Source organism: Nicotiana attenuata, chromosome 1, assembly GCF_001879085.1.
Source record: "Nicotiana attenuata strain UT chromosome 1, NIATTr2, whole genome shotgun sequence".
Taxonomy (NCBI): domain Eukaryota; kingdom Viridiplantae; phylum Streptophyta; class Magnoliopsida; order Solanales; family Solanaceae; genus Nicotiana; species Nicotiana attenuata.
The window spans coordinates 91,353,728-91,366,214 of NC_031989.1; the positions used below are offsets into that span (position 1 = coordinate 91,353,728).

At 36.4% G+C, this 12,487-nt stretch overlaps 2 protein-coding genes across 2 annotated transcripts; one reads left to right on the forward strand and one right to left on the reverse strand.

Moving 5' to 3' along the window:
• LOC109230291 (mitochondrial outer membrane protein porin 2-like) lies at window positions 3,456–7,859 on the forward strand. Its single transcript, XM_019395808.1, has 6 exons — window positions 3,456–3,681; window positions 3,781–3,848; window positions 6,522–6,632; window positions 6,711–6,797; window positions 6,897–7,105; window positions 7,203–7,859. Exons 1-6 carry the CDS (start codon window positions 3,633–3,635, stop codon window positions 7,507–7,509), a joined length of 831 nt encoding a protein of 276 aa, XP_019251353.1. The 5' UTR covers window positions 3,456–3,632; the 3' UTR covers window positions 7,510–7,859.
• LOC109230301 (60S ribosomal protein L26-1-like) lies at window positions 10,329–11,077 on the reverse strand. The gene has a single exon (XM_019395815.1). The coding sequence runs from the start codon at window positions 10,963–10,965 to the stop codon at window positions 10,525–10,527; it is 441 nt and encodes a 146-aa protein (XP_019251360.1). The 5' UTR covers window positions 10,966–11,077; the 3' UTR covers window positions 10,329–10,524.

Below are 12,487 nucleotides of genomic sequence, written 5' to 3' on the forward strand. Positions count from 1 at the left end.
CTGACAAATGAGTGGTGAAAGTGCTGGGTATCTGGATCGGGGGGGGGGGGTGAAGTGATACCAACTATGCCTTATAAAAAGGACAATGCGGTCGTTGCAAATATAATCCGGTTTACAAGTCCGGAGTCGAATCCCACAGAGAACTAAGGTTTAGCTACAGCTGTTCACTATCACCAAGAAGACAAGTTTGAACAATTCCTAACCTATAGATATTAAGATTCTTGTGTTTAACTACTTAACTAACAAATTAAAATAGTAAAGTAACAACTAACGATACTGAGGGTTAGAGAAAAGATTAAGGAGGTCTAGAGTTATGATTTCCCTAATTGTCGGAATCCTTCCCGCTATGTCTTCTATAATTTCGCCTAAGTATTCTCTACCGATCATGAGCACTCTTATTACCGTAAATCTCTCCCGAGTAACTACGACAATTTACTAGACGCACTCTCCCGAGCTACGCTAGCTGGCTTTTAATACAGCTCACTTCAGATCGCACCCAAGGCTTCGTTATCCCTAATCCCGCCTTTAAACCCTCGGTTATTGATCCCTCATATACTCTGGGAGTGGTGTTGTTCAACAATTACCTAAATATGCACGCTCTCCCGAGTTATGCATACTAAATAGGCACAGCTAATTGAAAGCTCTTCAATCAACCAGAATATAAACGTAGTTGAACAAATAGAGAAAAGCTATGGCTCAATTATATAAAAACATAACAAGAATTTATCCTACAAAAGGTTCTATCAAAACTCTAGATAACAAATTAGCTATTCATAATAGTATGTAAAACTACAATACTAAAAGTCATAACCAACAATGAAAAATAGGAAGAGGAAGGAAAAACTCGTAGAAGAATTCTCCGCCTTGCTCCCAATGTGTTCTTGCCTCCAAGGGTGTTGTCTAACCCTAAAGTAGTGTCTCTCCTCCTCCTTAGGTCTAATTTGTGTCCAGAATATGTCCCCTTTTGTTCTTGGCCGGCCTCCTTTGTTTAATATAGGGTTTAGGACTTAAAATTCCATGTTTTGCACTTTAGTCCCTGAAATTTTCGCTTCCTTCCGCGGTCGCGGTGGAACCGCGGCCAAACATGCCCTCTGATTCTTCAGTTGTCCGCGACCATCTTCTACCGCGGTTCTGCCACGATCGCGGAAAAACCGCGGTTTTTCACCCTGTTCCGTTTGGAATTTGGAAAAACGTAAAACATGAAAATTGTATTCCTTTGAGTTAGCTTTCCAACCATATATTGTGGAGCCCAAATGGAGTTCTGAGCAAAAAGTTATGTCTATTTTACTAGACAGTGCGCAATATGCCTCCTCAAGTCTTCGTTCGTACTTAATTATCAAATTTGACCTCCGAACACGATCCCTGCTTAATTCCTTGAGCTTTTACTCAGACTTCAAAGCTTCAAATCACTTGAATTCATTCCATAACATCTATATAGCTCGGAATCACACCTACAAGGCATAAAACACACAATTAGTGCAAAACACTAGCGATTAAAGCGCAAACTCAATTAAAGTGCAGTAAATTCGAGTGTAATAAGCGACTAAAATATGCAATTATAGCCTATCATCATGAAGCACAAGAAACATAGGGATTTGAGGAATGGGCGTGAGAAGAGTAGCATAAAAACTTATTTTCCTAAAAAATATTTTCTACTCTTTAACCAAACACTAGAAAATTATTTTTCGAAAAAAGTTTTTCACTCACCAACCAAACAAGAGAAAATAAATGATAAAACCACTCATTTTCTAGAAAAATGTTACAAACACACCCTTAGTGTAACATTTCTTTTTCAATTCACATAAACTTAGTTAAAACATGTCTATCAAAAATACACAGTTGAGGGTTTTGTGCTACATTTGAGAACCACAAAGTAGTGCGCTATATGTTTTCGCTTATATAAGACTATTATTATTCAGAGAGTCAAACTTATCTCTCTTTAATCACAACTTTTTATCTAGTACAATATCAATTATATAATCTTTTAAATAATATGGTCCGGCCCTTTCACGGACCCCATGTATAGCGGGAGTTTAGTGCACCAGGCTGCCCTTTTAATTTTTTAAATAATAATTTTATTCAATATGATGTTTGAATTGAAATTGAAAATTAAAAGATTCAAACTCTTTTATTCCAAACACCTCTATTTCTTTTGAAATGGAGGAAGTAGTATTTATTCATTTTAATTTAATAAACAAAAGAAATAAAATGGAGAATTATACAAAAATACAGTCCACTTACATACATTGTAGCAGAACAACCCAGTTACAACTTTGCAAATCTGTAGCCCATTAATAATAAGCCAAAGATTGAAAAATAAGCATTTTTTTCTTTCTTTTTTTATTTTGCAGATCTTCAAGCACGAAAATTCGGTGATTTTTTATTCTTCTTCCCAAGTTTGTATATATTCCTATTCCAGCTACAAAAAATTCAAATTCATATATAATGCAACTTGAAAACCTTAAGTTTTCTTCTTTTCCAAGTTCCAAATAGCATAAATAAAAAATAAAAATTGAAAAAATTATTGCACGTTCATGATTTTGCAAATAAATCAACAAGAAAAGTCGATTTATACATAGATTGAACATATAAATTTTAATTTTAGATTTAATTGCACATGTGCATTACATGTATAATGATGTATAACTTTGTATAAACTTGTATATACAATTTCTAATAATGTATATCAGAAAAAAAGACAAANTGTCAAACATCCATGGATGCCTACTATACATGTACAATGTATATACACACTTATACATTAAAAATATATCTAATTTATACAACATTGTACGCATATATACTTACTTATACATATTTATACAATATTGTATAAGTTTGTATAAACACTACCTATACAAGTTTACACCAGAAAACACCTTCTGTCCATCACCACATTACAGTTTTCGGTGGTTGCTGGTGTTGAATTTTTCCGGCGAGGTTTTGGCATTCAAATCTGGGCTTCACCAGTAGCAAAGGATGAAACAAAAACTAAGAGAAACAAGAAAATATGAGACGAGGTCGCCGGAGATGCTCTTTTAGGCAAGATCTGATAGTTTTAGGCCAGATCTGATAATTTTTGGACTGATAGCCAAATTTTATTTTTGTTCCTTAACCTATTTTTGTCAATTAACTCAAAAATCGAAATCTAATTGACATAGCATGCGAGGATTATCACGAGTGTGTACAAAAAAATTCTGTAATTTTAGGGAGAAGGAAGAGAGAGGCGTGTGAAGAGAGATTGAGTATGCTGGAAAAGAAGAAAGAAGAAAAGAAAAAAAACCCTAGAAGTATGTCTTGAAAAGTTTCTTTCAAGATATATACAACCTGGACCAAACCGGGTAAAAACTTCAAACCCGAGCCATTTTTAGTTGGGTTGCTATGCCAAGTGATTAAAAGCGTAATTCTTTCGAAATAAAATTACGAAATCCTAAAACATGACATGGACGGTCAATAGTTGATGTTGGCGAGCAAAACGGGTCACGTTTCTTGCGCTCATCAGCCTGTTTTCTTGGCCACCACGAAAACCCAAGCCTCAATATTTTTTTGCGCTCTGTCCTTCTCAATTCCATTTCGCTACACCAATATTCTCTCTCTCTAGACTTGAATTTTCACTTGGCAGTGAAAGAAAGATGAGCAAAGGACCTGGACTATTCTCTGATATTGGCAAAAAGGCCAAAGGTAATTGTTTTTTTCTTTCATTTTTATTGGCCATGTTTGTGTTTAAGTAATGAAGGTGGTGAATAATGACGTCAAATGTTGTGTTGTTTTAATTGATAGATCTACTGACGAAGGACTATATCTCTGATCAAAAGTTGTCTATTTCCACTTACAGTGACACAGGAGTGGTATGAGTTCTCGTTCAATTTTGAGCGCTATTTGTTTTTTCATTTTCTTCCTATTTGCATTTTTGAATTCGAGTATTTCTCTTAGTTTCCATGTCCTTTTGGAGTTGTATTCGCTTTTATTGACTCGAGTGCTTTTTAATGCTTTGATTTGCCATTGGAGCATTTTCTTTCTAGATTCAAGGCTTTTGCCCCTTTTTGTTAAGCAGCGAATTTCTGTTTCAGATGTATAAATATTAGTCTCTTAATCTCTGATTTTGTTTATGAATTAATTGAGCTATTTTGAGAAAACAGTTGTACATTAATTTAATGTCAGAGCTTTGGTTTACATCAGCATCTATTTTGTTCTGTCTCGTTGTGTTATTTCCCTGCTTTTGGTACTGATATTGCCAAAAGAGAAGTCATTATGCCATATCATAATTGGTATAAGTACAAAGCGTTGTATATTCTGCACTTAAACTCAATAAAGAAAAACACAATATCAGGAAATGCTGTTTAGCAAGACTAGTAAAATCAATCTCCTTCATCAGGAAACCAGAGGCGGACACATGATTTGAACATTGTAGGTTCGAGTTCAAGATTCTACCACAGTGCATTTCATTTACTGGTTCAGAATCTACTATTTGTACTTATTTAGTAGATTTCATTTACTGGGCTCGGAAATCTACTATTTGTACTCATCTGAACCCATAAGTAATGAGCTAGATCCGCCCCTGCAGGAAACTGATCTAGGAGAGATGTGTCTGTCAAAATGAATTGAATTCTAGTTTCCTGTTCTGGTGAGGATACCACTGATTCTATCGAAGAGGAGCGGTTCTCCATCTGATTAGAGACAGATTGATTAGATATATATTATACCTTTGAATCTGAATTATCTAAGCTTCGATCGTTCTCTTTGATTCAGCTCGAGAAATGATCACACTTCACCTCAATGTCAGGTCTCAACATTTCTATTCATTTGTTGGAATTAGTTTTGACTAGTGGTGGCAAAACGGATTAAAAGAAAAATAGTTATCCACCCATATTATCTACTAGAAAATAGGTTAGGTAATGAACTTTTTAAAAATGGGTCCGATATGGATAAGAGCCATATGATCCCTTAGAAAAGGGATAACCAATGGATAAGTAATAAGTTTAACTTTTACATTTGTAAAGACTCAAATTAGGAGTTCCTCAAGTTTGGAAGACTAAAAATTCACCCAAAAGTGATCATATTCAAGAAGCCATGAATAATATGGATATTCATATTATCCACCGGTTAACCTATTTTTTATCCGCATTAAATATAAGTCTGGTCGGATAATTTTTCTGTTTCTGCATTACCCATTTTCAACCCGCCTATATCCAACCCGGCCTGCCCATTTGCCACCCCTAGCTTTGACGTTACATAGGATGCTTTTCTCGTCACTTTTGGTGAATCAAGCAGCTAATACTCACTGTACACTTAAAATTTGTAAAAGCGGAGAGTTAGACCATTGTTTGTGCCATATGTTGGAACAGTAAACTTGGCAACGATTTTCAACTTTTCATTCACTAAACTTCACATGCCAGAAGCATTAATAAGTTAATGCTCTTTAACTTCAAAACTGAAACAAAGAGCTCGAAAACATTGATGTGTTTTTGCTCGATGTTTAGTCGTCCTTGTTTGAAGAGACAGAATATTTTGAATCTTCTCTTCATTGTTTATTTACCATATCTATGCTGGGTACATTAGTGTTAAGATTGCTCTTGCATGTCCTAGCAAAATCACTCTCCATCACCTAGAAACTGATCTTGGGAGAGACGGTTCGGTCAAATGAATTGAATTCTAGTTTCTTGTTTTTGGAAGACACCACTAATTCTATCAAAGTTTAGTGATTCTCAATTCGGTTACAGACAGATTAGATTCATGCTGTATCTTTGAATCTGAATCAAATCTTTGTTTTTCCTCTTCATTGCTTATCTGTAATATCTTTGCTGGGTCCATTTGCATTAATGATTGAAGTTAAACTCATTCATTTGTGTTTCTAAGAGGAACTGACATTTTGTTGGGAATTTGTTGAAGTCATCCAATTTTACTTGCGTACATGGAGAAATTGTGGGTTTATATAAGATCTTTTTTTGATCAGTAATTAAGTATACATTTATATAAGATTTTTCTTGATAATCAAGAAATCCCAGATTTTTCCTGATAACCGGGAAATCCCCTGTGGGTTAGCTGCCCAAATCCCAAGTTGTCTAGTTGTTCAAAACTCAGGGGAACATGGTCCTGACCTTTATCCTTCTCCCACTAAATACCATGCTTGGGTTAGCGATAAGGTTTGGAGTCCTTTCATGCGCCCTACGACATGTCCGTGCAGTTTTTTGAAAAACATGATCTTGAAATGTTGGGCAAATTCCTGCTAAAAAATTAACAAGTAAAGATACTGCAAGAAACATATGGAAGAAGCTTCTCCATTAAAGACGTGATGATTTTTGAAAGTGCAAATGCCTTAATAAGTGTTTTGTCGTTAGGGTGATGCCTTATGTTTGATTGACCTGTTACGTTATTTTCCATAACATTCTTTTTTACTTTGCTATGCCTTATAAAGTTTCAGCTCCTTTTCTTAATGTGCAAAAGCTTTCTTCTAATTAAGTTCTTATATCACTAGATCTATGGCAACTGAATTTCATCTCTAATAGGCCTTTTTAATGTAGGCCCTTACATCAACTACTGTGAAGAAAGGAGGGCTCTCAACTGGAGATGTAGCAGCTCAGTACAAATATAAGAACACTTTGATTGATGTCAAAGTTGATACAGGATCAAACGTGGGTTGCTTACAGCTTGGTCTTCTTAATCATGTCTGTTTTTGTTGGATTATCCTTCACATTTCTATCTCCCTGCAGATCTTGACAACTCTTACTTTAACTGACATTGTCCCGTCAACAAAAACCATTGCCTCTATGAAATTCCCTGACTACAGTTCTGGCAAGGTAAGATCTTTTCATCTGTTTTCGGCTCATGGCTTTGGTCCATTGCTGAAAATGATAGAGTTTCCCCTTCTGTAAACTTGCCTTTGCTTTCTTTTGCAGCTAGAGGCTCAGTATTTTCACCATCATGCAACTGTCACCACAGCTGTTGCTCTGAAGCAATCCCCTGCAGTTGATCTTTCAATCACACTTGGTACTCCAACTTTTGCTCTTGGTGCAGAGGCGGGTTATGAGACTGCAACTGGTAAACTGACAAAGTATACTGCTGGTATTAGCGTGACAAAACCAGATTCCTGTGCTGCTATAATCTTGTAAGTTTCAATGTTAAAAGTCTCTAACTTCTGCAATTAGAAAGCAGAAATGATAAAAAGATCGGAGTTTTTGATACTTGTTCTTTTCTGGCCTCAGAGGGGACAAAGGGGACACAATTAAGGCATCATACATACATCATCTTGATGCATTGAAGAGGACTGCTGCTGTAGGTGAAATCACTAGGAGGTTCTCCACAAATGAGAACACATTTACAGTTGGAGGGTCCTATGCTGTTGATAACCTGACAATTTTGAAACTCAAACTCAATAATCATGGAAATTTGGGGGCTCTCTTGCAGCATGAGGTGATTCCAAAGTCGTTATTGACCATTTCTAGTGAGTTTGACACCAAGGCCCTGGATAAGACTCCCAGGTTTGGGGTGGCCCTAGCTCTTAAGCCTTGATATTTCGTAGCCTGCATCCTTGAACTCGCACTGAGGAAATTTTTGGAGTATCACGTGAAGGAGGCACTCAATAAGTAGTTCAAACACATTTTTTTTCCAGAATGGATCAATTGGGGATGGTGGTTTCCGAAGTTGGACCAGCCTGTGGCATTTCACTGTTTTCTATTGTCTTTCTCCTATTTTCCCTGTTTTGAGAAAGCAATTTTTTCATGGCAAATCTAGAACTTGGTAGTTTTAACCTGTGTAAGAGTTTTCTTTCTCTCTTTTATCCGGGCGATGCAATAGTTATCTAATTGCAGCAATTGCTTTAATTAACCCCCTTGGTTATCTGGAAATGTGTGCTTCGTTTTTACCTTGGACTTTTAGGCAGTTTTGCTGTAATTGTTCCATGACTGACGAGTATAACCAATATGATTTTGCCTGCTGAGAATGCACAACTGCATGGTTTAAACCAAATCTAGTGGAAATTAAAGTACATCCAAAATTGAGTTACGTTTTTTTTAAAGATCGAAATGAGGTTGAGTTACTTTTCCGATAATTTGTTCATCTGGTCTTTTAGATTTCTAGCGACGAAGCATAACACAAATGACATTGCTTTCAAATTCAATAGTGTACAACATACCCAGTATTATCCCACACTGTGGGATCTGGAGAGGGTAAATTACCCCTATCTTGTGAGGATAGATAAGTTGTTTCCAATAGACCTTCGGCTCAGGTTCAAACTCAATAGTGTATCTAACCATTTTCCTTGTACTGCCTTTAACGTTTTCTTTCTTCCCATTTTCCATCTTCAAGAACCTGTCATTTATTTTTGGGATAGCTGGTCGTAGGGAGCAATTAGAACTTAGTCAGATCAAGGTCAGCAGGAGATGATTAGGAGCCATTTATGTACTGTCTCTAATCAGACAACAGTCGTAGTGTCAAATCAAGATTACCAACAAAACTAAGAGAACACCGATTAGTTAAACTCTTATGGTTCGGAAAAAGAGACCCCATTGCTCAGTTCCTAATAATAAGATTATGTTATTGAACAGAGGTTGTAGCAGAATTGGATTGTGCTCGTGACAATGGACTTAAAAGGGTGTATATTTTTGTAATCTGAAAGTGAAAAGCATTGTGAAATTGGTAATCTTTGACAGATCAAGCTCGTGCGCGCTTATCCAAACGTACAGACTAGTGATCTTTTAAGTCGTTCAATAGCAATCTCACTTCAAAATAGTTTAGTGACACAAAAACCAGTAAAAATCATTTGGTATCAGCATGTACATTCTCACACAACTAAACCAACCTTGTACCAGAAGCAACGAATCACCTCCAAGCTAAGTGGCAAACATTGATTTTGATACAGCTCAGGGCTGGAAAACAGGGAAACTAATTTGAGAAATGCAAGCTCCACTTTCTATGAAAAACTAATTTAACTTGAGCAAACAACATAGGACAGCAGTTCCCAAAATACCTTAATGGTGTGCATGCCGGGTAAAATGAGATGGCATCTATCTAAGGTTTTCCATATTCAGACTAGCTCTGGCGCTTTGGACAACCTGTCTTGCCAAAAAAAACAAGCAACATCTCTTGTGGAAAACAAAGCAGCTCGGTCACTCGAGAGTGGAACAGCACTTTTTCCTCTAAGAAGAAGCAACTGCAGCAGTATTGCGTCAACTATGCCTACTGGCTTTGGAACCAGACCTAGAGAGACTGAGACCTTAAAGCAGCCTAGACTCACTTTTCCAGTTTACAAGTTCCTTGGACGAAAGGCTAAGCTGTCATTGATCAAATTAAAGGCTAACTATTGTCAATCCGACTAATCATTTCATATCAGAAAAGAAATCTAATTTCCGAAGCAACCTAAACCAACTCTTCAAATTTAAGGTCCATTGGAACAAATGCTGCTCAGTTATGGTCAGTCAAACTAAGGGCCGAATGCTTTGTCACTTCACGGACCCAGAAGATAACAAAGAAGATGAAATATTGCTATTTCAAAAATAGGATGTAAAAACATAAAGGTGGAAAAAGAATAATAGCTCCTCCTTTATACATCTCTTTTCTATTTGTGTTCCTCGCCACCTTTCAAGTCAAAGACACATTCATCAACCCTCTCTTCCTAAGTGTTATTTCACTTACTGCCAAAGGCAGAACATTCCAGTAAACCCGAGATACAAGCCTCCTAATGGATTCAAGCAGCTATGCGTCAATCCCAAAATAGTTAGGGTCAACTATGAATCCTCTGTATCTATTCCCTCTATTTTGGTGATCCTCCTAATAGATAAGGCGTAAAACTTAAAACAATAGACACCAGTGTAAATTAACATCTCCTACGCTGTGGGAACTGGGAAGTGAACAAGAAAGAAGTTCACAATGCTTAATCAATTTGGCTCAGCATACATGTTCCTCAACAGAGGACACAGGCCGAGGATAACTCTACATACCAAGAATACCACATATGAGACAATCAATGCGGATATCAAATCCACCAATTTAGGCTTATGAATCCTTTGCATTCTTAATTACGTCCAGACTACATATCTAGGCCCTCAGAGTAAACCATTAACACACGATTGCATACACCTGGACTATTTCACAGGTACCAAGTAATTCTGCCAAACAAGTTTATAGGCAGACGCCAGACGGGACAAAATCATCACCTAGTGTTTATTGACTCCACTGGAATTTGAACCCGAAACCTCATAGTTCCCTCCCTCTTATGCTAAATACAACATTAGTAACAACCTTAAGCATTGAACTTTCCACATAGATATTCAAAGGACAAACCGGTTGAGCAATCATTCTAACACACAAAACAAAGTGAACAAACACACAAGTAAAAAGTTTAATGAAAGATATTAATCAACCCAAGATTACCAACTTTCACCAGAATGCAATTACGACAAAACCAAAAATGTCAACAGAATTAAAGATCCCAAAAATCCTAATAACAAAAACGTACTAAATTAGTAATAAAACCTCTCGTTCAGCTGCCCAACAGAACTCTGTAACAGAAACAAACAGCTGCAAAATTTAATCAACGGTCTGCATAATATCCTCAGTAGTGAACTTAGTACCCTTGTCTTTATCAGCAGCAGCACGTCCCTTAGCCTTACGATCAATCAAAGATTTACGGTCCTTATCAAGCCTGAGTTTAGTAATAACAGTCTTAGATGGGTGAATACCAACATTAACAGTGGATCCATTAACTTTCTCACGTGTTATACGCTCAATGTGAATCACCCATTTCTTGCGATAAACTTGGACAACTTTACCCTCACGCCCCTTGTATGTTCCTCGTACTACTTGAACCTCGTCGTCTTTTCTTACCGGCATAGATCTTACATTGTACTTGGTGCGTAATTCGGAGGATAAGGGTGCGCTCATTAACACTCGGCGGACGCTTGAGGGGGCCGTGAAATGGGCCTTTCGGCTTTTCCGGCGGGAGGAGGAAACTCTTGAATTGTACTTCATCTTTGCAAAATCTGATTCAAACACGCACTGCAAATGCGGCTGATGAAGAAGATTGATTTTAGGGTTTTAGTGAAACTAGGGTACTTATTCCGGACTCTTCTATTGTTGGAGGCAACTGTATTGGGCCTTCATTTTGATGACTTCTTAATATTGTAAAAATTGCATGGGCTAGCCAGTTTTCGAATTGATTAGAAATATAGTCAGCGTTTGTAATATCATTAAAAAATAGCTACTATTTTGTTGAAATAGGAAAAGTTCTAGTATAATAAGCTAGAATATGGAGCTATTGTGTATAAACTTCCAGCTATTATGTTCGAAACAACACACGGAAAGTTCCAACATAATATGCTAGATTATTGAGCTCCTACGTATAAATTTCCAACATATTATGTTGGAACTCCAACACATTATGAAATTCTAGCACATTATATTGAAATTTAATATGTAAAATTCGAACTCCAGCATATTATGCTGGAATTTTTCCGGATTTTAAGGGTGTGTAAGTTTAGATTTTATCTTTATATAAAAAGTGGCTAAATTTCGATTACTTTTAAAATTGTGGCTAATTTTCAATTACCAATTGTAAATCTGGCTATTTCTGGTCTCCCCCCCCCCCCCCTTAATATTGGACTCAGCCCGCTCAGAAGTTTTGGACAGCATCCATGATGGGGTGATTGACAGGTATGACCCTATAAAGGGGGGAAGTACTTAAATAGCCCTTAAAGTATTTGGTCTTAAAATTTGGCCCCCATTTGCCCCAAGAATTTTAAGTTTAACAAGTGTTGCCCCTCGCTTAACCCTGGGCAATACTTTTAAGAAGTTCTGCCCCATGCGAGGGTCAAAAGTTAAAATCACTCTAAAAATGTCATATATCTTTAATTTTTTGCTATACAAGGATGGTATTTAAACATTACCCCTATTTTTGAATGCAATTAAAAAATAACCTCCGAATTGGCGCAGGTCTTTAGGGAGTTTTTTACCGGATCGATAGAATTATGCATATTTACTCTACCTATATTATAAATTGTTCATAAATTCTACCCGGTTGGCATAATGTTGTGTTTGTTTAATTGTTTATCAAACTATATCCGATTGACATAATTTCTTGTGTTGTTCAACAAAATATTATTTTAATTTGCAATTTCAATTTCGATCAAACTATCCCAAACCTGCTCCGAATGATCTCAAATTTAAACAAAGCATCCAAATACGTACACAAATGATCCCTACTCACCAATTTAATTAAATAACACCAAGTCAAGAAGATCCACTTTGTCTTCTTCAATACTTTATAAGGACCAATAATGGAGTTTTAAGATTTTAAAGCAAATCACTAAATCAGTATCTAAAATAAAAGTTCAGGCATAAATAATCAACACTCAAACGATTTCAACAGTAATTAGTCATTAACTTCGAATTTGTAATAGTAAACAAGAATTGTACGCTCAAAATAAAAAGAATCATGGTCTTCTTGGTGAAGAAGAAGAGATTTGTTAAATATCGTCAATTAACTTGACATTTA